Source organism: Populus nigra, chromosome 11, assembly GCF_951802175.1.
Source record: "Populus nigra chromosome 11, ddPopNigr1.1, whole genome shotgun sequence".
Classification (NCBI taxonomy): domain Eukaryota; kingdom Viridiplantae; phylum Streptophyta; class Magnoliopsida; order Malpighiales; family Salicaceae; genus Populus; species Populus nigra.
The window spans coordinates 10,854,401-10,881,137 of NC_084862.1; the positions used below are offsets into that span (position 1 = coordinate 10,854,401).

At 36.8% G+C, this 26,737-nt stretch overlaps 2 protein-coding genes across 15 annotated transcripts; both read left to right on the plus strand.

Moving 5' to 3' along the window:
• The first annotated feature begins 586 nt into the window (after nucleotides 1-586).
• Nucleotides 587-13,429, plus strand: LOC133668413 (uncharacterized). 14 transcript variants are annotated; one of them, XM_062088245.1, is made up of 15 exons: nucleotides 588-896; nucleotides 1,177-1,294; nucleotides 1,382-1,443; nucleotides 2,364-2,510; nucleotides 3,062-3,199; nucleotides 4,491-4,628; nucleotides 5,802-5,939; nucleotides 6,494-6,631; nucleotides 7,187-7,324; nucleotides 7,879-8,016; nucleotides 9,194-9,340; nucleotides 11,191-11,426; nucleotides 11,549-11,765; nucleotides 12,033-12,254; nucleotides 12,911-13,429. In XM_062088245.1, the coding sequence occupies exons 1-15, from the start codon at nucleotides 626-628 to the stop codon at nucleotides 13,246-13,248; spliced, it is 2,586 nt and encodes an 861-aa protein (XP_061944229.1). In that variant the 5' UTR covers nucleotides 588-625; the 3' UTR covers nucleotides 13,249-13,429. The 14 variants fall into 14 exon arrangements, with proteins under 14 accessions (XP_061944231.1, XP_061944229.1, XP_061944230.1 ...); XM_062088246.1 differs by having other exon boundaries at nucleotides 2,373-2,510; XM_062088236.1 differs by having other exon boundaries at nucleotides 1,177-1,443.
• An 11,026-nt stretch (nucleotides 13,430-24,455) lies between these two features.
• On the plus strand, nucleotides 24,456-25,852 carry LOC133668414 (blue copper protein 1a-like). The gene is made up of 2 exons (XM_062088251.1): nucleotides 24,456-25,062; nucleotides 25,185-25,852. The coding sequence occupies exons 1-2, from the start codon at nucleotides 24,900-24,902 to the stop codon at nucleotides 25,487-25,489; spliced, it is 468 nt and encodes a 155-aa protein (XP_061944235.1). The 5' UTR covers nucleotides 24,456-24,899; the 3' UTR covers nucleotides 25,490-25,852.
• Nucleotides 25,853-26,737: the final 885 nt, after the last annotated feature.

The following is a 26,737-nucleotide window of genomic DNA, read 5'->3' on the forward strand; positions in this document are numbered from 1 at the left end:
GTAAATGATGTCCCTTCAATTTCACATCCTCGTCTCCACCTCGCCTTTGAAGCACCTTACCTTTGAAGTTGATTTGCTTGTTTCCACCCCAAGTTTTTTTGATGTATAATATAATTATTAGTAAAAATAATAAAATAAGGGTGTATTAGTTAACTTAATATAAAAAATAGAACAATCAAGTAAAAACAAATACATGTAGCATCTCATGTTTTTTAAGGAGATGATTGAAAGTCTTGTAATTATTTTTCTAAAAGTATGTTTTGTTTATAAATATATTAAAATAATATATTTTTTAATTTTTTAAAATTTATTTTTGATATTAATACATTAAAAGAATTTAAAAACATAAAAAAATTAATTTTAAACTAAAAAAATGAATTTTGACCGACATTAGTTTGTGAGCAAATGCAAGCAAGAATGATTCTTGACATTTTCTCTAGAAAATCACGAGAAAAAAGAAGAATAAGAATAAATAAAAATAAAAATAAAAAAGTAAAGAAAAAGAAACCTTCCCTTGCAAGGGAATTAATTAACTGACAAGAAGTCGCACAACACGTACACGTGTGTTGATGCATTCTATTTAATCATCACTCAAAGGCGAAGGCAAAGGCAAAGGCAAAGGCCGATGCCATTAAAAAGAAGCAGAGAGCAAGAGACGCCAACAATGTACAAATCAAAGCTTCAAGAAGTGTGCCAGCAGAGAGGATGGGAGTTGCCTGCCTATCAAGTCACTAAACAAGGACAAGATCACAACCCTCTCTTTTCAGCCACCGTCACCGTCAACGCCACCTCCTTTTCCTCTCCGTCTCCCTCTTCTTCCTCTAAGAAAGCTCAAAGCGACGCCGCTAAACTCGCCTATGACCACTTCTCCCTCATCTCCTCCTCCTCCCTTTCTGGTAATTGAATTCGTAATTTTGTCTCTTTTAATTTAATGAAATTACTTCGTAAATTAATGTCTGATTAAGAATCAATGCTTGCATAATAACATTTGATTATTATAATTTATTTATATTTAGATTAATTAATTATCATTTTCATGTTGTTTTTGTTGATAGAATGTATTGAATGATTGATTTATGCCTGTAATCATGAAGCCTTTTATGATAAATCATTCTGTTGTTGCTTATGCTTATTTACACTGCATCAAGAAATTAATAAACTGATGTTATGCTGAAGTTTCTGCAGACTGTTCGGGTGGAAGCGCTGGGGAGAGTACTCGTCTATCTCAAGAAAATCCAACTCCCCTGTCAAATACAAATCCAACTGCTGGGAAGAATACTCGTCAATCTCATGAAAATCCAACTCCCCTGTCAAATGCAAATCCAACTGCTGGGAAGAATACTCGTCAATCTCATGAAAATCCAACTCCCCTGTCAAAAACAAATCCAACTCCCCTGTCAAATAAAGCCGGGGCAGTTGCCAAGACTGATGAGAGTTTTGGAGGTGAGAGCAAATTTAGTATTGTTTTTTTTTTGCCTAACAAAATCATTACCGTTTCTTAGTGCTGGAGTGGAGTCAGTTGGGTGTGCTTGATACTCATGGTTGCATTCCAAAACGGCAACCATTTGTTATGGAAACAATAGGTTTTCCTCTCTAAATTGACAGGCATGAAAACAGGTTATATACACAGCATCTAGAATTTTTTTTGCTAAATCAGTTGTCTCTATGGCGTCAAAAGATTAACCAACCTCCTTTAAACAAAAACAAATTGTTCGTATTCAGCTTATGAGAAAAATGAAAGGAACTAAATACTAACCATAACCACATGGCTGAGCTGCCATATATAACAGAGTTTATGAAAATTCTTGATTGTTGAAGATGGGTTAGATCGCGAATCTTGCTTTCCAGCCATACTTGTGGTGAATGGACTCTTCTCCATGCCCAAATCTCAACAAATGGAACTAGAGGAAGTCCTTTTAAGATGCTTACTAAGCTTGCTCTGATAACTTCTCTTGTGTCTATTTCCCTTGTGTCTCATTCAATACTTTTTTTGGGAAAATAGAATGGAGGAAAACATAGGAATTTCTACTTCAATTGTTCTATCAGTCTTTTCTTTGTTTATTGTTGTTATTGTATTTTCTCTGTACTCAGTTGTGCCTCGCTTGGCTGCTGAGAATCTGCTGCCTGTAATCAAAATTAATGCTTGATTAAGAATGAATGCTTGCATAATAACATTTGATTATTGTAATTTATTTATATTTAGATTAATTAATTATCATTTCCATGTTGTTTTTGTTAATAGAATGTATTGAATGATTGATTGATGCCTGTTATCATGAAGCTTTTTATGATAAATCATTCTAGTGGTGCCTATGCTTATTTACACTGCATCAAGAAATGAAGAAACTGATGTTATGCTGAAGTTTCTGCAGGCTGTTCGAGTGGAAGCGCTGGGGAGAATACTCGTCTCTCTCCCGGAGGGAAATTGCAACTAAACCTACAAGCTGCAAATCCAATTCCCCTGTCAAATGAAGCCGTGGCAGTTGGCAAAATTGATGAGAGTTTTGAAGGTCAGAGCAAATTTAGTATTGAAACTTTTTTTCCCTTACAAAATCATTACCGTTTCTTAGTGAATCACTAAACTGGGACAAGATCACAGCCCTCTCTTTTTATGCCACTGTCACCATCAACGCCATCCTCTTCTCCTCTCCTTTCCCCTCTTCTTCCTCTAAGAAAGCTCAAACCGACACTGCTAAGCTCGCCTATAACCACTTCTCCCTCCTCTCTCCTCTTCGCTCGCCCTTCCTCCTCATATGGCAATTGAATCCCTTTTGTCTTTTTGTAATGCTTCATTTCTTCCCTTTTTTATATTTCCTTGTGCTGTATCAGATATTTTAAAGACTTTTTTAAGTTAATTATTTTAATGAAATGAAAATACTTTGTAAATTAATGTTTGATTAAGAATGAATGCTTGCATAATAACGTTTGATTGTTAATAGAATGTATTGATTGATGCCTGTAATCATGAATCTTTTTATGATAAATCATTCTAGTGGTGCCTATGCTTATTTACACTGCATCAAGAAAAGAAGAAACTGATGTTATGCTGAAATTTCTGCAGGCTGTTCGAGTGGAAGTGCTGGGGGGAATACTCGTCTCTCTCCCAGAGGGAAATTGCAACTAAACCTACAAGCTGCAAATCCAACTCCCCTGTCTAATGAAGCCGTGGCAGTTGGCAAAAATGATGAGAATTTTGAAGGTGAGAGCAAATTTAGTATTGATTTTTCCCTTACAAAATCATTACTGTTTCTTAGTGCTGGAGTGGAGTCAGTTGGATGTGCTTGATACTCATGGTTGCATTTCAAAACGGCAACCAGTAGTTATGGAAATAATAGGTTTTCCTCTCTAAGTTGACAGGCATGAAAACAGGTTATATAAACAGCATCTAGAATTTTTTTTGCTAAATCAGTTGTCTTTATGGTGTCAAAAGATAACCTACATAACCAACCTCCTTTAAAAAAATATATATATATTGTTCGTATTCAGCTTAATTTTCATCAGTGCTCCTCCTCTTATGGTCTTCCTAGTGCACCTGCCATGCAATTTTTCTAATGGGATCTTTTTGAAGGAAATGCTATGGGCACACATGAGTGTCCAACACCTGATTCGCAGATAGCCTGGTGGGCTCCATGGTGCTTTTAGTCAACACATAGCCTAGCTCACAGGTTTCAGATACCCGCAAGTGTCCGTGATGTCTCTCTCTTTCTAAACAAAACTTTATGGAAACATTCCATTTCTTGCTATAACCATATATGAGGGATGCATTATAAATTGTAAACAGTAATTGGGTCCAGAAAATGGTCATATTGGGGTTTGATAGCCTGTTTGGCAATGGAGCATGATGGCACTACACTTGAAGCGAGGTTTTTCTCCCCCAGTTTCTCCTCCTGCATCTTCCCTCTTCATTGTCAATAACCTTCTCTCTGTAGCCGCTTTAATTCATTCACTAACTATAAACCAGAATAATAGGATGGGAGTTCCCTACCTGTGAAGTCACTAAACTGGGACAAGATCACAGCCCTCTCTTTTTTGCCACTGTCACCATCAACGCCACCCTCTTTTCCTCTCCTTTCCCCTCTTCTTCCTCTAAGAAAGCTCAAAACAATGCTGCTAAGCTCGCCTATAACCACTTCTCCCTCCTCTCCCGCCCTTCCTCCTCCTCCCCCCTTTATGGTAATTGAATCCCTTTTGTTTCTTTGTAACGCCTCATTTCTTCCCTTTTTTATATTTCCTTTGTTCTTTAATTGCACTGTATCAGATATTTTAAAGACTTTTTTAGGTTAATTATTTTAATGAAATGAAATTACTTTGTAAATTAATGTTTGATTAAGAATGAATGCTTGTATAATGATGTTTGATTGTTAATAGAATGTATTGATTGATGCCTGTAATCATGAAGCTTTTTATGATAAATCATTCTAGTGGTGCCTATGCTTGTTTACACTGCATCAAGAAACTTAGAAACTGATGTTATGCTGAAATTTCTGCAGGCTGTTCGAGTGGAAGTGCTGGGGGGAATGCTTGTCAATCTCCCACAGGGAAATTGCAACTAAACCTACGTGATGCAAATCCAACTCCCCTGTCAAATGAAGCAGTAGCTGTTGGCAAAAATGTTGAGAGTTTTGAAGGTCATAGCAAATTTAGTATTGATTTTTTCCTTACAAAATCATTAAACGTTTCTTAGTGCTGGAGTGCAGTCAGTTGGATGTGCTTGATACTCATGGTTGCATTCCAAAATGGCAACCAATTGTTATGGAAATAATAGGTTTTCCACTCTAAATTGACAGGCATGAAAACAGGTTATATACACAGCATCTAGAATTTTTTTTGCTAAATCAGTTGTCTTTATGGTGTCAAAAGATAACCTACATAACCAACCTGCTTTTTTCTAAAAAACAATTGTTCGTATTCAGCTTAATTTTTACCAGTGCTCCCTCTCTTATGGTCTTCCTGGTGCTGCTGCCATGCAATTTTTCTAATGGGATCTTTTTTAAGGAAATGCTATCGGCTCTCATTGACAATAACCTTCTCTCTGTAGCCACTTTAATTCATTCACTATCTATCAACTGCTTAATACCTGAACAATAAGGTTCTAACTCTTGATTTGAAAATTTGAGGTAAAAATCTCAAATATGTTGCCTTTACACAATTTCTGGAAAACATATTGATAGAATCCCTTTATTTGTGTTGTATGCATTTTAGCTTGATATATATACATATCTTCAATTACGTCTTATTAAATATGTTAAGTTTTAGAATCAGTTTTTCTTCTTTATCTTTTAAATTTGACAGATCTGTGTATAGCTTCAATTACTTGCGCGTGTGGGTACATCTGTGTTTTTATTTTTGGAATAAATTTTCTTGGTTTTCTTTTAGATTAACTATTTTCTTGCATGTCATTCATGTATCTGTAAAAATTATCATAGTTAAAGAGTGTAATTGTTGGTGAGATTACTGAAAACCTAATTTAGAGACAATTTTCACAATTATTATGAAATTCACTCTTGCAATGTTTATAACTTATATGACTTTTGCTTGGGATGGGACATTGTTATCTTCATCCTATGGATGTAATTATTTTAATGAAATGAAATTGCTTTGTAAATTAATGTTTGTTTCAGAATGAATGCTTGCATAATAACGTTTGATTATTATAATTATTTTATTTTTTGTTAATAGAATGTATTGATTGATGCCCGTAATCATGAAGCTTTTTATGATAAATCAATCTAGTGGTGCCTGTGCTTATTTACACTGCATCATGAAATGAAGAAACTGATGTTATGCTGAAGTTTCTGCAGGCTGTTCCAGTGGAAGTGCTGGGGAGAATACTCGTCTCTCTCCTGGAGGGAAATTGCAACTAAACCTACAAGCTGCAAATCCAACTCCCCTGTCAAATGAAGCCGTGGCACTTGGCAAAATTGATGAGAGTTTTGAAGGTCAGAGCAAATATAGTATTGAAATTTTTTTTCCCCTTACAAAATCATTACCATTTCTTAGTGAAGTCACCAAACTGGGACAAGATCACAAGCCCTCTCTTTTTTTGCCACTGTCACCATCAACGCCACCCTATTTTCCTCTCCTTTCCCCTCTTCTTCCTCTAAGAAAGCTTAAAACGACGCTGCTAAGCTCGCCAATAACCACTTCTCCCTCCTCTCTCCTCTTCTCTCGCCCTTCCTCCTCATATGGCAATTGAATCCCTTTTGTTTCTTTGTACTGCTTCATTTCTTCCCTTTTTTATATTTCCTTGTGCTGTATCAGATAATTTAAAGACTTTTTTAGGCTACTTATTTTAATGAAATGAAATTACTTTGTAAATTAATGTTTGATTAAGAATGAATGCTTGCATAATAACGTTTGATTGTTAATAGAATGTATTGATTGATGCCCGTAATCATGAATCTTTTTATGATAAATCATTCTAGTGGTGCCTATGCTTGTTTACACTGCATCAAGAAACGAAGAAACTGATGTTATGCTGAAATTTCTGCAGGCTGTTCGAGTGGAAGCGCTGGGGAGAATACTCGTCTCTCTCCCGGAGGGAAATTGCAACTAAACCTACAAGCTGCAAATCCAACTCCCCTGTCAAATGAAGCAGTAGCTGTTGGCAAAAATGATGAGAGTTTTGAAGGTCAGAGCAAATTTAGTATTGAAAATTTTTTTTCCTTTACAAAATCATTATGGTTTCTTAGTGACGTCACTAAACTGGGACAAGATCACAGCCCTCTCTTTTTTTGCCACTGTCACCATCAACGCCATCCTCTTTTCCTCTCCTTTCCCCTCTTCTTCCTCTAAGAAAGCTCAAACCGACGCTGCTAAGCTCGCCTATAACCACTTCTCACTCCTCTCTCCTCTTCTCTCGCCCTTCCTCCTCTTATGGTTATTGAATCCCTTTTGTTTTTTTGTAATGCTTCATTTCTTCCCTTTTTTTTATATTTCCTTGTGCTGTATCAGATATTTTAAAGACTTTTTTAAGTTAATTATTTTAATGAAATGAAATTACTTTGTAAATTAATGTTTGATTAAGAATGAATGCTTGCATAATAACGTTTGATTGTTAATAGAATGTATTGATTGATGCCTGTAATCATGAATCTTTTTATGATAAATCATTCTAGTGGTGCCTATGCTTATTTACACTGCATCAAGAAAAGAAGAAACTGTTGTTATGCTGATGTTTCTGCAGGCTGTTCGGGTGGAAGTGCTGGGGGGAATGCTCGTCTATCTCCCAGAGGGAAATTGCAACTAAACCTACAAGCTGCAAATCCAACTCCCCTGTCAAATGAAGCCGTGGCAGTTGGCAAAATTGATGAGAGTTTTGAAGGTCAGAGCAAATTTAGTATTGAAATTTTTTTTCCCCTTACAAAATCATTACCGTTTCTTTGTGAAGTCACCAAACTGGGACAAGATCACAAGCCCTCTCTTTTTTTGCCACTGTCACCATCAACACCACCCTATTTTCCTCTCCTTTCCCCTCTTCTTCCTCTAAGAAAGCTCAAAACGACACTGCTAAGCTCGCCAATAACCACTTCTCCCTCCTCTCTCCTCTTCTCTCGCCCTTCCTCCTCTTATGGCAATTGAATCCCTTTTGTTTCTTTGTAATGCTTCATTTCTTCCCTTTTTTATATTTCCTTGTGCTGTATCAGATATTTTAAAGACTTTTTTAGGCTAATTATTTTAATGAAATGAAATTACTTTGTAAATTAATGTTTGATTAAGAATGAATGCTTGCATAATAACGTTTGATTGTTAATAGAATGTATTGATTGATGCCCGTAATCATGAATCTTTTTATGATAAATCATTCTAGTGGTGCCTATGCTTATTTACACTGCATCAAGAAAAGAAGAAACTGATGTTATGCTGAAGTTTCTGCAGGCTGTTCGAGTGGAAGTGCTGGGGGGAATGCTCGTCTATCTCCCAGAGGGAAATTGCAACTAAACCTACAAGCTGCAAATCCACCTCCCCCGTCAAATGAAGCCATGGCAGTTGGCAAAAATGATGAGAGTTTTGGAGGTGAGAGCAAATTTAGTATTGATTTTTTTCCTTACAAAATCATTACTGTTTCTTAGTGCTGGAGTGGAGTCAGTTGGATGTGCTTGATACTCATGGTTGCATTCCAAAATGGCAACCATTTTTTTTCCGGAAATAATAGGTTTTCCTCTCAAAATTGACAGGCATGAAAACAGGTTATATAAACAGCATCTAGAAATTATTTTGCTAAATCAGTTGTCTTTATGGTGTCAAAAGATAACCTATAAATCCAACCTCCTTTAAAAAAAAATATATGTTGTATTAAGCTTAATTTTCATCAGTGCTCCCCCTCTTATGGTCTTCCCGGTGCTGCTGCCTTGCAATTTTTCTAATGGGATCTTTTTAAAGGAAATGCTATCAGCTCTCATTGACAATAACCTTCTCTCTGTAGCCACTTTAAATCATTCACTATCTATCGACTGCTTCATACCTGAACAATAAGGTTCTAACTCTTGATTTGAAAATTTGAGGTAAAAATCTCAAATATGTTGCCTTTACACAATTTCTGGAAAACATATTGATAAAATCCCTTCGTTTGTGTTGTATGCATTTTAGCTATACAAATAGCTTATATATATATATATATTCAATTACATCTTATTAAATATGTTAAGTTTTGGAATCAGTTTTTCTTCTTTATCTTTTAAATTTGATAGATCCGTGTATAGCTTCAATTCCTTGCGCATGCGGGTACATCTGTGTTTTTATTTTTGGAATAAATTTTCTTGGTTTTCTTTTAGATTAACTATTTTCTTGCATGTCATTCATGTATCTGTAAAAATTATCATAGTTAAAGAGTGTAATTGTTGGTGAGATTACTGAAAACCTAATTTAGAGACAATTTTCACAATTATTATGAAATTCACTCTTGCAATGTTTATAACTTATATGACTTTTGCTTGGGATGGGACATTGTTATCTTCATCCTATGGATGTAATTATTTTAATGAAATGAAATTACTTTGTAAATTAATGTTTGTTTCAGAATGAATGCTTGCTTAATAACGTTTGATTATTATAATTTATTTATTTATTTTTTGTTAATAGAATGATTGATTGATGCATGTAGTCATGAAGCTTTTGATGATAAATCAATCTAGTGGTGCCTATGCTTATTTACACTGCATCATGAAATGAAGAAACTGATGTTATGCTGAAGTTTCTGCAGGCTGTTCCAGTGGAAGCGCTGGGGAGAATACTCGTCTATCTCCTGGAGGGAAATTGCAATTAAACCTACAAGATGCAAATCCAACTCCCCTGTCAAATGAAGCCGTGGCAAATGCCAAAAATGATGAAATTTTTGGAGGTGAGAGCAAATATAGTATAGTTTTTTTTTTCCTTACAAAATCATTACCGTTTCTTAGTGCTGGAGTGGAGTCAGTTGGATGTGCTTGATACTCATGGTTGCATTCCAAAACAGCAACCATTTGTTATGGAAATAATAGGTTTTCCTCTCAAAATTGACAGGCATGAAAACAGGTTATATATACAGCATCTTAAGCTTAATTATCATCAGTGCTCCCTCTCTTATGGTCTTCCTGGTGCTGCTGCCTTGCAATTTTTCAAATGGGATCTTTTTGAAGGAAATGCTATGGGCTCTCATTGACACTAACCTTCTCTCTGTAGCCACTTTAATTCATTCACTAACTATAAACCAAAATCAACTGCTTCATACGTGAACAATAAGGTTCTAACTCTTGATTTGAAAATTTGAGGTAAAAATCTTAAATATGTTGCCTTTACACAATTTCTGCAAAAACAAATGATGGAATCCCATAGTTTGTGTTGTATGCATTTTAGCTTTACAAATAGCTTGATATCTATATATTTATCTTCAATTACTCGTTTGTCTTGTTAAATATGTGAAGTTTTGGAATCAGTTTTTCTTCTTTATCTTTTAAATTTGACAGATCTGTGTATAGCTTCAATTACTTGCGCGTGTGGGTACATCTGTGTTTTTATTTTTGGAATAAATTTTCTTGGTTTTCTTTTAGATTAACTATTTTCTTGCATGTCATTCATGTATCTGTAAAAATTATCATAGTTAAAGAGTGTAATTGTTGGTGAGATTATTGAAAACCTAATTTAGAGACAATTTTCACAATCATTATGAAATTCACTCTTGCAATGTTTATGACTTTTTTGGCTTTCTTGGGATGGACATTGTTATCTTCTTCCGATGGATTTAGCTTTTTTGTCGTTTGATGTTTACCTTCTTAGGTTTTCTATATTATACTTTTCCGCATCAAGTCTGCTCTCTTTCTGGCTGAGCTTTTGCTTGTAATTTGGATCTGAATTTTAAGTGTGAGGATTTATGATCTTTAGAATTGACCTTCTTTGACATACATTGGAGTCTTAGAATGTTTCTAATATTTCTGTACCTGAAACTTAACTCTTCTTTTTAAAACAACTCTGTTACGTATTAAAAAAAATTGTAGAAATGAAGTGAACTGAAATGAGAAAAATGAAAGGAACTAAATACTAACCATAACCACATGGCTGAGCTGCCATATATAACAGAGTTTATGAAAATTCTTGATTGTTGAAGATGGGTTAGATCGTGAATCTTGCTTTCCGGCCATACTTGTCGTGAATGGACTCTTCCCCATCCCCAAATCTCAACAAATAGAGCTAGATAACTTCTCTTTTAAGATGCTACTAAGCTTGCTCTGATAAGTTTTCTTCTGTCTATTTCCCTTGTGTCTCATTTAATACATTTTTTGGGAATATAGAATGGAGGAAAACATAAGAACTTCTTCTTCAATTGTTCTATCAGTCTTTTCTTTGTTTATTATTGTTATTGTATTTTCTCTGTACTCAGTTGTGCCTCGCTTGGCTGTTGAAAATCTGCTGCATGTAGTCAATCATTGTTTTGTAATTGGGTAATTTAATTCATTTGGTAGCTTATAGGTTTGTATTGTATAGTATAAAAGGGGAAAGGAGGGACATTTATATTTAACGCACTGTTGGTTGCCAAGTTATTGCAGCAAATGAGAAACTGAATTCTGATTGAAGAAGGTGGTAGCATCTACTGACCATGGAAACCTGATATTGAATCACCTTATTTTGTGTCTTAAATAACGCTTCTGTTTATTTTGTGTTTTCATGACAAGTCAGTATCTGACACATTCGTCTGAATTTGCTCCTGGCTTACAGGTATGCAGCACTTGTTTAAAAACCAGCTGCAAACCTATGCTCAAAAGAGAAATTTCACTCTACCTGTGTATTCTTGTGAGCGTGTGGGTCCTCCTCATGCTAGTCGCTTTAAGTGCAAGGTCACAGTAAATGGACAAACCTACGAGGGTCGAGAATATTTTCCCACATTGATTAAAGCTGAACTTGCAGCTGCAAAAGCTGCATTGATGTCATTATTGTCGAATGGAGTTGAAGAGGTTAGTTTTCTGAGTTGAGATGCAAAAAATATGTTGGCTACGAATGTGATTTTTGTGCTTGTATCTTTTAGATTTAGACACATGATTACTCTTCTTTATGTAATTTATTGTTTTCTTTTTAGGATGGGTTTGGCTATAAGAGTCTTTTACAAGAATTGGCTCAGAGAGAAGGTTGTGGTTTGCCAACTTATTGGACAGACAAATCTGGTGAAGCTCATGTGCTTACTTTTGTTTCAAAAGTGGAGATAGAAGGAGAGATTTTTACAGGACAAGGAGCAAAAACTAAGAAGCAAGCAGAGATGAGTGCAGCAAAGATTGCATATACAGCTCTACAACAGCGTACTTTTCTTATATGCTTTATTTTAATCTTATTTTGTCTTTCATGATTTAGGTACCCGGTTAATCAACTTATTTGTGTGGAGACATTCTTACTATAGCTTCTAAATTGATACTCATTTTTATGATTAACATATGCCCTTCATAGTTCTTCTAAGCTTTTTACCAAGCAGAGGGGAATAGAGATGCTGCAATAAAAGTATTAAAACTAATCATACTGTAAAGATTATATTGTAGTGCTTGATCAGATTGGATGGCTTTTTTGGTCAGGTTACTCAAGTCAGAGCCCTGGATTTCTCTCTACTTCTTCCCAATTTCAAGAAGCTCCTCGGAGCTCACCTCTCTCCCCTGCTTGCCAATCCCAAGAAGCTGTTCAGAGCGAAACTCCTCAGTTCTCAGTTTCTAACCTGCGTGCAGGTCTCACTGCTTATCTTCAACAAAACATCCAACCTAAATTGCCCGTGTCCAATGAACAAGCTGAAGAGTACAGAGGTGAGTTTCTAAACATTCCCCAAGCATCTTGCATTTCTATTAGTGGGCATTAGAAGATGGTTTCATATTATAATAAATATCTCTTCTGTACGTTTTTATTAATATCTCCAAAACCATGAGCAAATGCTTTCTGCCAACATATGGTGGAAATTGAAATCTGAAAGCATCTAGATTGGTGACTAGATTTTTCAGATATTTAATCTGGAGGGACACAATTAGCAGATGCGTTTGTAGGTGGTGATAAATTTTCAGACTTGTCAAGTCTCTTGACTAGGTTGAAGTTAAGCCTTTTCATTTGCACAATGGAGATGCGGGTTTATGCTTATGTATTTATGCATATCCATGGCAGATGTGTGCATTCATATGACAACATATAACATAGTGTACAGATATTCAAACGTTTTTTAGTTTCTTAGAGTACAAGTCGGTAAGCCAGGATAGAGAGTAACTCAAGCTTTGCGTCTTCATGCTATTTTAGATGATTTGACATGAATAAAACCTCCATCGATGCAGAAGCTTTAACTGTGATATAAGATGAACTCACAAAAATTTCCATCCATATTCCTTATAAAGTATTTTTTTTCTTCTTTCATAGGCAAAATTGCGATTCATGCTTGCATGATATCTTAATGGCATCCATATCTCATAACATTTAGCTGTTGAATTGCTGGCAGCAAATTCTGTAGTTAGCAATCACAATCCCTCCATTGCATCTCCAGGGCAAGGTAGTTGTTCAGCTATGGCAAGCATCACACCTTCACCTGCCGCAGCCATCTCTTCCTCGCCTAAACATGACCTGACTTCATCTTCTTTGCCTTCAGATTCCCCCACTAATTTAGCCACAAGCTCGAGTATCGAGTTTACGGTCCGAGGGATTAGGGTTCTGATTCATCCAAGTGGGACCAAAATGGCATATCCTGCAGGCAGCACTGTGTTGCCCATCAGCGATGACAAATGGGCTGCAGTGGAGTTGCCACCTCAACGGAGTCGGTAAATGTTTGTTCTCGACGTGAATGATGGGTGCCTTTTATTTTTAATCGTTGCCCTCCAAAATTTAGGACAACGCTAGAAAGACTTTACGTTTGTAAGAAACGACTTGGCAGCAGCTTATGCTTGGTGTTTTATTTGTCGTTTTATCCATAATTATAATCCTACTGTTACCTGTTAGTGGTCCATTAGAGCTTCGTCAAATAAAATCATCCTGATCTACCCTCCAACTGGTATCATCCTAAAATCCTTAGGGCAATTGGAAACATGACCATTAAGATTGACTACATCACGCAAACTAATCTCTGTGGGAAGGTTTTACAGAGGTGGCATTCGATATTGTTTTAGAAAAACTTGTGATGAAAGTTTTTATTTTTATGGAAAACATTGAACAAGAGGTGACTTTTTGAAGGTCTCGCTCATGGAAGATTCCAACATAACAGTTTATTTTGCCCATCTAAAAACTCTTAAGAGATTAAAGATTCAACATCTAATTTGTTTAGTTAAAAAGACATCAGATTTAAAGTGTTTAATTATTGTTTTATAATAGATAATCAAGGCTGGAAATTAATTCCAGTAATTATTAAAATTAATTCTTAATCATTTTTATTCCAAATTTCACTGTAAAAAAAGGGCAAAGAAATAATTTTATATTGTTTTTTTTTAATCTTTAGACTTTTTCTTATCTTATATTTTTAGTGTTTTTTCCTCTTTTTAGCTTCATTTTAAGTTTTTATTTTCCTTTTAAATCTATATCTTAAATTCTTCATTAAAAAAAAAAAAAACTTGAGTTCAAGTATCTTCGGTTTGTATAATTTATTTACACGTTTTTAAAAGTGCATCTAATTAATGTGAAGGTGTTAAAATTTCATAAATCTTATTGTAAATATCTTTTACATCAAGTCAGCAGTAATAAAAGTTCAAGTATCAAGGATAAATCCTAGAAAATAACAAAGCTTCATTAAAATATTTCAACATATAAGTATTTTTTTTTTGTTTTATTTAATCTAATACATTAGTATTGCATGCTAGAATTGCTTTTTAAATTTCTTTTATGTCTTTAAATATATGCTTAGTATAAATGCTACAATCTTTATATTTTCTTTATATTGTTTACAAGTTTGCTATGATTTATAAAATTACATGTTTATAGTTTTAACATCTATGAACACCATGCTTTCCTTGAATGTCCAATTTATTCAGTTTTTTTTTTTATAGTAAACGAGTGAATTATATATTAAACAACCCCTTCAAGTAGGTGGAACTGAATGAAAGATACATACAATGGGAATATAAAAGAAAAAAGAAGACCAAAGCGACGAGGGACCTAATTAATTAATCCAATTCATAATACATTCCGGATTTCTAAAAAGATCTGAATTTGTGTAGCTAAAATTTCTAACTGAAGACTTCAACCAGAAAGCCAAACGGTGAAAGGTGAGATAAAAAATCATATCCCAATCCGGAGCTTTGGATTCGAAGATTAGGCGGTTGCGCGCTATGCAAATTTACCAGTACAGACCTTTGTAGAGGAGGTTAATAGCACGTCGCTGAAAATTTCCATTAATCAAACTGGACCATTCCTGTAGATTTTGATATGGGTCTTTGTGCAGACAATCTGAACACCCAAACCAGTTCAAGAAACGACCCCAAAGAGACCATGTTATAGGACACCAATGAAAGAGATGATTAATTGTCTCAATTTCCTTGCAGCAGAATGGACAGTGAGATTCCTCATTTTTAATGATTCTCCTCTCAGCTAAAAAACTCCGTGTACTCAAACTGCCATGAAGAAGAAGCCATATGAACACATCTACTTTTGGAGGGGCATAACTATTCCATAGCAGAACAGGGAAGTAATTATTTTCAGTTGCCGATAGACTATAAAAAAGAACGCAACCTGATTGAGCTGAGTACATGCCAGAGCTGTGAAATTTCCATAACTTGCGGTCTGCACCATTTGAGAAAATGAGACCACGCTGCACCTCTACGATCAAGCTCTCCCTCATGCAGATTTCACGAGGCCGGAAGGGTCTTCTCCAGGATAGGTTGAAAGATGTATCTGTCAAATCATATATATCTGCAAGGCTGGATTTTTGCTGTAGGGAGAGGTTATAAAGTCTGGGGAATAAGAGTTGGAGAGTGGTTATAGAGCCAAGCTAAAAGTCAGTCCAAAACCGGATGTTCCTCCCATCACCCACCTTGAACCCGACATTTGCATGTAAAAGATTGACTATGTTTTGTGTTGAGAAGATCGCCGAAACAATGCCATGCCAAGTTGGAGATAAAGAACCTGTAAACTCAGGGATACCATTAATAAAGTGAGGTCGGTATTTTAGAAGAATGTGTTCTTGCCAGCCTGCTACCACTCCATTATCCAGATTCCAAAACCATTTAAATAGCAGAGCCAAATTTTTGTTGTGGATGGATCCTAGCCCGAGACCACCAGAAGATTTACTCTTTATTACATTGTGCCAGGCCACCTTAAAAATGCCATGAGATGTTGAGGTTCCTTTCTAGAGAAAAGACCGGGTTAGAGAAGAGATGACTTTAATAATACCCTTTGGCATAGCAAAAACTGACATGTAGAACAAAGGAAGAGAGCTTAAGACTGATTTAATTAGACATAACCTTCCCGCCATGCTCAAAAATTTCCCTTTCCATGTGCTTAGCTTTGCTCTAATTGTGGACAACACTGGTTTCCAAGTAGAGAGTCTGCTGGGATTGGCTCCAAGAGGTAGTTCAAGGTACCTGACCGGGAAAGTATCACTACGACAGAAAACTGAGTTCGCCAAGCTAAAGGTGTACTCGTTGTCCAAGTTGATACCTATTAGAGCGCTTTTATAGAAATTAACTTTCAATCCAGAAATGATCTCAAACCAACGAAGTATCCTCTTAGCATGTAGAAGAGAGGGAAAATCATTTGGTAGGAAAATCAGAGAGTCATCGGCATATTGCAAATGAGTTATGTAATGTCCTGGAGCAGTCTGTAAGCCTTTGAAATAACCTGAAGCTGATGCCCTATTGAATAAAATTGTCAATCCCTGAACTGCAATGTCAAATAGGAAAGGAGAGAGAGGGTCCCCTTGCCTGAGACCCCTCTCCAGACTAAATTCTCTACTGGGGGAACCGTTTATCAAGATGGCTAATTTAGAAGTGGATAAGCATTCAAAGATCAACTTCCTCCAGTGTGTGCCAAAACTCATATATCCCATGCTTGTGTTAATAAGTTCCCACAAAATTGAGTCAAAGGCTTTATGGAAATCTACCTTCAGTAAGAGGCAATGCTCCTTCTTGCTGCGCACACCATGGATAACCTCATTTGCTATTATGAACCCATCTAAAATCTGACGCCCAGCAATGAATGCAGACTGGTTGACACTGATTACATCTGTCAAGACACTTCTAAGCCCAGTGGACAATAGTTTTGCCACTATTTTATATAACCCGTGAATCAAGTTTATCATATGAAAATGTGAGAATCTGCTCGGCCCCTTTGATTTTGGAATCAGAGTTGCAAAAGAAGAGCTGATACCCTTTGGAAGTTTACCAGTTCTGAAAAAACTTTTAACCAACATCAAAACCTCTAAGCTGATGATATTCCATACCTTTTTTTATAGAAGGAGAAGGTGAAACCATCGAGGCCAGGGGCTTTAGAACCATCACAGTCCCACACAACTTGCTTAACTTCTTCCATTGAAGGTGGTCTTTCTAGCCAAATAGACTTTGCTTCTGAAATTTTGGAGAACCCCGAGCCTCCCATTTCAATTCTTTTACACGTTGGTTTCCGAAACAAGGATGAGAAGAAGTTGACAGCGCCTTCTTTTATATCATTTGGGGAGACTAGTTGACTACCATTATGATCAATCTTAATGATGTAGTTGCGGCTTTTCCTTAGACTTGCTGATATGTGAAAAAAATGAGTGTTCTTATCCCCTATTTTACACCAGTTTTGACGAGATTTTTGTCTCCAGATATCTTCAACCCTTCTGTTAACCTCCCATAATTCAGAGTTCAAACCCTGGAGCTTTGTTTTTTCGGTCTTAGACAAGGGGCACACTTCGCTTTTGTTTTCAAGTGTTGTAATGGAGTTCTGGATGTCTGCAAGTTTTAGATTCTGATCCCCGAAAGTGGATTTATTCCATTGTCTCAGCTTTTTTCCCATGATCCCCAGCTTCTTAATCAGACTATACTCACCTGGAAACTCCTTACAGCTATCAGACCAGAGGGCCTCAAAATCTGTTAAGAAAGAAGGGTGCGACAGCCAGCAGTTTATGAAACGGAACGGCTTCCACCCCCAGTCTACCTCAGGGCTTTGAAGGAGCAACTGATAATGATCTGACATCCCTCTAAGGTAGCGGCAAAGAGATAGAGACGGGAACTGCAGCTGAAATTCCGGGGAAGCAAAAGCTCTGTCAATGCGACTCATAGACCCGCCCCTAAACCAAGTGAACCGGTGCCCCTGCATATTGTATTCAACCAGTTCACAGTCGGATATGAATCTACGAAATGAAGTTGAACCTGATAGATTGAGGTTACCACTACTTCTCTCATTAGGGAGTAGAGTTTCGTTGAAATCGCCTATCACCACCAGTGGTAGTTCAAAAGCAAACTTAAGAGTGGTGATTTCTTCCCATATATCAGCACGTTCTTTCACTGAAGATGCAGCGTAGACACCAACTATCATACAATTAAAAGAAGAGGGAATATGCGTCCCACATAGGCTGATCCACTACCCTCCAAATTCTATAGAGTTAACTTCAAAAACAGAGTTATCCTATATTGCTATAATCCCTCTTGATTTCCCTACAGATTCTAGAGAAGTCCATTTGATAGTTGCAATATTCCACAAATTTCTAATGAAGGAATCACAACAATTATTTTTCTTGGTTTCTAAAAGGAAACAGATACCAACATTATTTTTTATAAGCCTATTCTGGATGGAATTTTGTTTGTGTGTCATACCTAAACCACAACTGTTCCAAACAAAGATATTCATAACGAGAATAAAAACCAAGGCAGACTAGACTTAGCGGGGTAGAAAACTTACAACTGATTAACTGATGTCCACTCCTCTACTTCTCTGTCAATGTTTCTCATTATTCCTTCTTCATACCCCTTTAGTTCTTGCGGGTTTCCCAAACCTAGAACCACAGCATCTTGTATCATTTGTTGAGTCTCCTTTTCACTGTCAAACCCATTGTCTGGATGCTTCATACAGTTGATTTGAAATCGAATATTTCCTTGTTGGATTCCTGAGTTTAAGGAGTCTGAAGAATCACAATCCTCCATAGTGTTAGCAACACTACCACTGGCTTGCAGCAACTTCAGTTTTCTTATTTTATGGCTATTCCCGCTTGCATTTTCATTGGTCGCATCTGCAGAGGTTTGTGGGCTACTTTGAGGGTTCAACAGGGGTGGTAGATGGAGATGATTGCCATGGTTTCATCATCCATGGAGGCGTAGTTATGGTTCTTTCCAACGCCGGATGACTCGATAACAGGGGATGATATGGTGTCTTGTAAAGGTGTGTTATTTTGGGTGCTGGTTACCTTCATTGCAAGAAGGTTGGGTGCTCCATCAGAAATATGAGCTGCAAACGATCTAACTTTCATCACATTCTTCCTTTTGCTGAATGAAGATTTAGGTGCAAGCCCTCTGGCTCTTCTAAGCTTCGTATCCGACTCCATTTCCACTATTTCTTGTGGTTCTGCCAGGTCACGTATGAATGCAGAGAAAGATTGTTGTTGTGTATTCTGGCTCTGATTTTGGGCTAGTATCACGTGTCTCGTTAGTTTTGGGGTAGGCCTTATAACCTGGGTTGAGGCGGATTTAGTTTGTGCTTGGTTTTTATCGAGGCCCACTCTTGAAAAGGGTATTGCTGAGTCATCTAGGTTGTTGCAGTTGGTTTCTGCCACTTGTAAGTTTTCCTTAATGGTGTCATAGCATGGCTCTATAGAGGAAGATTGATAAGAGGCGGTGTGCATTTGCTGGTTTTTTGTCTGTAGCTTGTGTGTTTCCTTAGTTTCAGGAAAAAGGCAGAAGGTTTTGTATGTTGTGTCAAATAGGTCTAGGTTGCTGGGTAATTCAGTGTATTTTGTGCAGAGAATGAGAGGGGTCATTTTGCATGTCCTTGTCCTGTTGTACTGGTGAGGTCCAGTCAGCTTCTGGTTCATTTATACTGGCCGGCAGAAACTCTTCTGAAGGTATAAATTTACTGCATGTCTCTTCATCTGATTCGTCAGTGTCTGATGTATCCATTGAGTATTTAATTATGGTAAGCAGGGGGCTAAAACCTGGCTTCATTTCCATGACTGATATATCAAATTCCTCTCCGTCTAGAATCAGTGAAAGCTGCTTGTTTAAAGTCGTGAAAGAGGTTGTGCTCAGAAGCACCTTGACTCCCATAAGTGAACCTTGACTCACACTTGTAATGTCGTAACCAATTATTTTGCCTACATTTTCTACCATGAATTCAATACATCTGCGGTTCCATCCAATCAGAGGAAGTCCCAAAATAGACACCCAAGCAAATCTGTCTACTGTTTTTACTTCCCTCTTCCATGGTTTGATACTAGAGAAGTAGTTTGCCAAAACAGAGCAACTGTTTATTAATTCTTTCTCCATGGTCTCTTTGTCTGTAAAGGTTGTCGCACGTGTGCGGCGTCGCGACGATCGCCCACCATCCTAGGAAAAAAAGATGTGTATATCTCTGGCAAAATATGGAGAGACAAGGAATTCTTGTCTCTTATAAGTGAAAAAAGTGAATGGGAGTCGCCACCTAGTATTCTGATCACTAGGAACCCTAACTGGTCTCAGAGATCGGGTACGGAGACTGGTTGCGTAAAGAGAAGGTATTAGCACCCCAACTACGCCCTATCTAAGGTAGGCTGCATTATTGTCTAATAAAATCTCAAGTCGTGTTGTGGTTTCTAATTGTTGGTCTGTCTAAGATTCAAGACAAGCCCCCCTTTAGAAGGAGGTTCTTATCTTAATGCGATAAAATCTAACCGTTCTATTGTCCGAAAAGATAATAAAATATCCAGAATACGCATTATGTGTAATGTCGTACCCCAAATACTAACAGAATAAAATTTTTGTTGTTTTTGAAATTTTGGCCAGTGTTCTCTTGACTTTAATAAACTGATTATTAAAGCCAAAATGCATGCTAAAACATTGTTTTTTTTTTATTTGTGTATGAAAAACACAATATGATTTTTAGCTTTGAGACACTTGGTCGTATGCACAAAAACATTTTTTTTCAATTTTTTTGTATTTTTAGAAGTTTTGACGACAATCGGGTATTTTAACACTGGATTTGTATTTTTTACCATGTAAAATCTGCCCGATATTAATCAAAATAACATAAAAAACTATCGACAAAAAAATATAGATATAAAAATATAGAAAGGCTGAAACAAATATTTTTGATTTTTTTTTCTTGAAATGGGTCGGATCAGGCCCAAATACATGGGCAGGGCCGAACCTGGCCCAACGACAAGGGCTGGGTGAGCCCAGCCCACATTAGCTGCATGAGCACAGTAACCAGCTTCTTCCGACCTGCAGACGTGCACTGTGCACGTCTTGCATGGTGAGGGAAGAAGTGAAGGCCAAAATAAAAAGGCGGAGGGTTTACCTGGAGTGGTGGCGCTGCCGGTGGTTGGCGGTGGCCGGCGGTGCTACTGGGGAGTTGAGGGCGGCAGAGGCGGCGGTGCTTCTCCTTCTTCTTCCTCTCCCTCCTCTGCTTCTTTTTTTTTTCTCTCTTCTGCCCTCTCTCTTCAGTTCCCGTCTCTCTACCCTCTCTCGTTCCGTTCTCTCTCTTCTCTTCCTCTCCTTTATTCCTCTCTTGTTCTGTTTTTCGGTCTCTCTTCTCTCTCCACCCCCCCCCCCCCTTTTTCTTCCCCTTCCCCTGTTTTTATAGGCAAAAACAGGGGAGGGAAACGTGGCTGGGGCAGTCACTGTGCTGCCGCCCCGAACCGCCCAAGGGGTACATCCCCTTCATTCTTCCACCACGTGGCAGGCAAGTGGGTTGTCGGCGTCTTTTTAAGGGAGAGCTGGTGGTGGAACAGAAGAAAAAAAATCTTCTTCTTCTTCCCCTACTTCGCTTGTCCAGGGGAAGAAGAAGACATGGGTGCCGCTCAAAATGGCACCGTTTCCAGCCTTTCCCAAAACAGCGCCATTTCATTTAGATGGATTTTTGGCGCCAAAACGCGTCAGATTCAAAATCAGGCCTTCAATTTGCCCGTGTTTTGCATTTTGGTCCTTGGTCTCGGATTCCTTCAATTAAGTCCCTAATTGGTCATCAAACTTCAATATTTATGCAATTAAGCCCTTGATTTGACCAAATTAACTCTCAAAAATTATATTTTGATCCCAGAACTTGAATTTCTTCCAATTAAAGCTCAAATTAACTCTAAAATCAATTTTTCTTGCAATCAAAACCTCCATAAATTCAATTAAACCTTCAATAAAATTTAATTGAGTCCATAAACACATGATTTTGGACTTTTCTTCCTCAAATTGAATTTTCTTTGTCAACAGGGCTCTCACCAGTCAACAAAATATTGTCAAATTTTAAATTTTTATATTTTTAAACCTCCTCAACCAAATTTTGACTATTTTTTAAGCGTTCTGGCATCCTTTTTTACTATTATTATTTTTTTGATAATATTTGCTTGATTGTTTTGTATTTTATTTTATTATTCATGCGGGGCCAAAAAATGGGTTATGACAAAGGTGATAACTGCTTGGCTTGCTCCCAATTGCCTTCTTAACAATTTTCAAAACCATATGCTCTAGTTGTGCATAGTCCACTTCTGTGGCTATAGAACCAACTAAACTTCTCGATAGCCATTCCTTGTCATCCTGTGTAGATTCATACACCACAGTCTTCTTTGATGGTTGTTGGATTAAAAGAGCTTCAACAAAGGTCCTTTTGTCTCTGAGGGCTAGTTTGGGCGAGATTTTGGTTTCTAGCTTTGTGGTGAGGGTTGTCTTTTCCCTGGAAATTGTAGGTGTTTGGAATCTTGCTAAGTTTGCACGGATTTTGAAAGAGTCGAACCATATAAGGTTCAATTTGTCACAAAGTTCTGTTTCTTCTAAATGGGAGAAGAAAGTGACAAAACCAAACTGTCTCCCTATTTTTGTTTTTTTTTCTGGAAACAAAGAGATTGGTGACCAGACTAATTTTTGAAAAAGCTTTTTTGAGATCTTGGTAATCAATCCAAGACAGGAAACGTTCAAAATAAAACTTAGTAAAAACAGAGGGAGTAGGAGTTGTGTTAGGTAAGTGTTTGTTGTTTTGACTATTGTTTGTGTAACACATAAGTTGCAGAAAGTTCATGGTGGCAGGATGAAGAGGGGGGGTGTTGTGTATGTTTAAAAGGGACATTGGCAGGTGTTTGTGGGGTTGGATTGTAAGAGGGAGGTTCGAAAGAGGTTGCTAAGACCTGGGTTGCAGGGGAGGGATGATAGACAAAAGGGGAAGTGTTTTGGATGGGAGCATCGTTGCAGGGGAGAGGATGATAGATAGATGTGACTACAACACCTTCAAAAAAGACTCGGAACAGTGCTGAAAGTTTTGGCTGCTGCAGGTAAGGTGAAAAATGAGGGGATCAGATAGATCCCCTCCTTGCTGCCTTTCCTGTGACAACTGAGTCACCGATGGAAACCTTTATGCATCTTGAGGAAACAAGGAGGGAGAAGACATTGTCCGGCCAGAGCTAACCGGTCTTTACCATTTGCTTTGTTTACTGCAGCCCGGTTTCATTCTTCATGGTCGGTGCTATGCATGAGCTCCGCTCTTCATCCAAGCAATAGCTCCGGTGGAGGAAAGGGGAGAGATCTGCTGTCTCTTAACGATCTGGCTACAATTCTCTGTCCTATTCTAAGTCCTCTTGGGCGATGAAAGATCTCTTCAAATCTGCAGCGAGAGGATCTGATCTTTTTTTTCCTTTGGTTTCACTTTCTTCTTCTCCTTGACAAGTGGTTTGCGGCTCTATTGGGTTCAAGATAGAGGTGAGGGTGGCTGGTTGGTTTGGTGGAGGTTGGTTTGGTGGTCGGTGGAGCCCGATCTGTAGGGAGAAGAAAGTAGAACAGCGCCTGCCCTTCGTGGCTTTTTCTTTTCCCCGGTTCTAGGTCTCCTCTTCGCTCAATTTTCCCTAGTTCATTTTTGATATATTGGAACCATCCAATTTATTCAGTACTAAAATGAAAGCGGGTGTTGCATAGCATAGTGGACTAGAGTAGTGCATTTCTTTTTAATTTTATCTTTATATTTTTATTTCGTATAATTGAGTCATTTTGAGCCTAAATTAGCACCTAATAGCATATTATTTTGGGAGGGAGGGTTGAATTGAAAGACAAAGGATTGAAGTGAAAAAAGCAGGTAAAATAGGTGGTGGCTTTGAGATTTGTTTGAAAAGTTCAATTTAGCCCCTCTTTTTTTTAGCTATTTGGTAATTGGTCATTTTAATTTTTAAGAATTCAATTTTTGTACCAAATTTAATTTGTTTTTCATTTTCCAATCTTTTTTTTTGTGGGAGAAGAGAGAGGGGCTCGCCGGATTCCAGAGTAGAAAGAGAAAATTATTGTTGGTAATGATTTCAACCACCAAAATAATCTATTTTTGTGTCAAATGGTTTTATGTGATGATGAGAATTTCAAGTTGAGCTTAAAAAGATATTTAGTTTCAAGTTGATTTTGGATTTCGATGAAGGTTTTTTACTCTTTTGAAGCTCATTAATTGGTTTAATAAGGTTATTAGAATGTCTATGCAGGAAATTTTTCTTTTTAGATTACCACTGTTCTCTTAGAACTTCATACTATCCTTATAAAAGCTCTATTCTTTTTTCTTTTTTCCTTTTTATATTCTTATTAGAAACTTCTCTCTTGATAGCCTGCAGTACCCTAATGCTAGCAAGTAGCAACTGTGAAAATGTGTCCAGTCTCTACTCGTTTTTTTTTCTTTCCGGCTTGACTTTATGTGTCCGGCCTTGTTCAAGAAAAAACATACTTACCAACGCATATTTACGTAAGATTTCATTCATTTTTATCTCAGCACATTAAAATAACAGTAAAATAATTTGATTTTTTTTAATGCTTCTTTTTCTCTCAAATTGTTTAATATATACTACACTGTACGAATAAAAACTAGGAGATTAATATAATAGTCAGAAGGTATACTTCTTTTCTAGGCACCAGATCATTTAAAATTTGAAGTCGAATTATAAGGAATATTACTTTCATTAATCGTTTAATTCCGATATATATAGTTTATTTTTAACTAAATTAGAGACATGAAAGCACACCATTTTCAATTCTCTATGCACAAAAAACAAAATAGTGACGGAGAAAGAAAGAAAAGATACTTCCTTGGAGCTGTATATCCTCCTCTAGGACAGCTAATCTAGACCTTGTAATCACCATTTTCTGGCCAGTTTCTCCACACCATGCATACACGTCGAACCATTTCTAACCTTTCGGTGCTTAGTAAGTATAACCCAAAGTTGTTTCTAGTGCCGACCGTCGCCGGTGGTATTACGTCGGGATTTTCTATGTATTTCCAAAGGCCTATATGTTTCCCTTCACCAGACCCACATTGGAGCTGACATTAGAGATCAAGCATTGTAGCTTAACATTTATATTAACTAATCTCCAATGGCTTCTTATCAGCTTATTGCCCTGGCCCTTGTCACGATTTTTCTTCCCACGCTCACCATGGCAGCCGAGCACATTGTTGGTGATGAACAAGGGTGGACCGTTAATTTTAACTACACAACTTGGGCTAGTGGAAAAGTATTTCATGTTGGTGATACACTAGGTAAATTTATCAATACAATCAAGTGCATTTTATTTTCTTTGTTTTTTGTTTTTATTTTGCTATGTATTTATAGAAAAATGGGGGAGTTTTGATGCTATTAATCTTCTGCAAAATTTTTGCAGTGTTCAATTACAAGCCACCACACAATCTCTTCAAGGTGGACGGCGCCGGCTTTAAGGACTGCGCAGCAACAGGAGAGCCCATGACTAGCGGAAACGACATAATAACACTAAGCAGCCCAGGAAAGAAGTGGTATATCTGTGGCTATGGCAAACATTGTTCTGAGCTTGGCCAGAAGCTAGTCATCAATGTAGAGGCTGAAACTCCAGCACCAACTCCAGAACCTAATGCTGCTTATGGACTTGCTGCTTCCTGCTATCAGATTTTTGCGGCAGCGGTGGCTGTCGTGGCAATGATCGCGGCATGATTTACCACTGATATGATGTAATTTCTGTTTTCAAGCAAAGAAATAAAGGTTTCACGAGCGTGGGGCATTTTGACTATCCTGGAAATGCAGCATAGTCAAGCCCTAGTTTCATAAATTACAGATGTACGCAGCCCAATGTGAGGGCATGACATGCACACACAAGCGCACACAACAAAGCAACAAATTTATTTATTAGTTTAATTAATCTAAGATATTAATGTTCATCTGTGCCCACGATGATCTAGAATTATGATTAGAGGAGCTCTTTATTTCTACAGAATCCAGAAAGATGGCCTATGCATATCCCTTCAAATGATCATTAATAATAACCTATGGATGTACGAAGAGTTTGATCGGGAATTATTGTGAATTTTGTGAGGACTCTCTTCCCTTAACCCTATCTATCTGAATCTTCGATGCCTTGTATCATCAAGTATTAATCAAAACTTAAATTAAAAAAAAAAACCTATTAATGTTAATATAAGAAAGAAAAATAAAGAGGTCAAGTGTTGACAGACAGGCTAGACATATATGATTGACTAAAATTGAAAAAGCATATATAGGTGCCCGCATATCTGATTTTTTTAAAATGAGCAAACCATATTATTCATTTTGTTAGATAATATGTCATTTGCTTCAACATTTTTCAATTGTTTTTAGTTATAAAAAATAAGGTTTGTGCTCTAAAACCTAAAAAAAATTATTTTTTAGCCTATTTATTTTAATATAAAAATATCTTAAAAAATCCAATTAACCTCGATAAAAACATTAGAATCATAAAACCCTCTAATTACTTTAAAAACTTTAAATTAAACCAAAGCAAAACTAAACTTTTAGGTCTTAGTCAACTTTTTTAATTTAAAGGTCAAAACCATCTCCAATAAACTCTCATCTTGAAGACTAATTCTTTCACAACAATTTTAGCTTTTTTATGGATAAAATATAACTAGCTAAACACTTTCTCTCTCCTCACCTTTTTGTTAATAACTTTCTCTTTTCTTTTTAAACATTTAAGTTTTGGATTGAAATGTGAAACCTTAAACAACATGAACCAAATCGATGTTTTTATGACTTATTATAAAACACCTCTATTTCTTATTTTTATTAATTTTGATCCTTGTTTTTTCAAATTTTCATTTAACAATACCCTAGAATTCTATTTTGTCAAGTAAAGTTTTAATTTAACATTAAAATATTCTATGACACATTGAATATGTAAAAACATTTAAATAAAAACAAATCCCAACA

What these genes read in the sequence shown, in the direction of transcription:
- LOC133668414 (XM_062088251.1), top strand. Translation starts at nt 24,900, where the DNA reads ATGGCTTCTTATCAGCTTATTGCCCTGGCCCTTGTCACGATTTTTCTT. An exon ending in TCATGTTGGTGATACACTAG is followed by an intron (nt 25,063 to 25,184) that starts GTAAATTTATCA and finishes AAATTTTTGCAG; the next exon opens with TGTTCAATTACAAGCCACCA.
- LOC133668413 (XM_062088236.1), top strand. Translation starts at nt 626, where the DNA reads ATGCCATTAAAAAGAAGCAGAGAGCAAGAGACGCCAACAATGTACAAA. An exon ending in AAATGTTGAGAGTTTTGAAG is followed by an intron (nt 4,629 to 5,801) that starts GTCATAGCAAAT and finishes AAGTTTCTGCAG; the next exon opens with GCTGTTCCAGTGGAAGTGCT. An exon ending in AATTGATGAGAGTTTTGAAG is followed by an intron (nt 5,940 to 6,493) that starts GTCAGAGCAAAT and finishes AAATTTCTGCAG; the next exon opens with GCTGTTCGAGTGGAAGCGCT.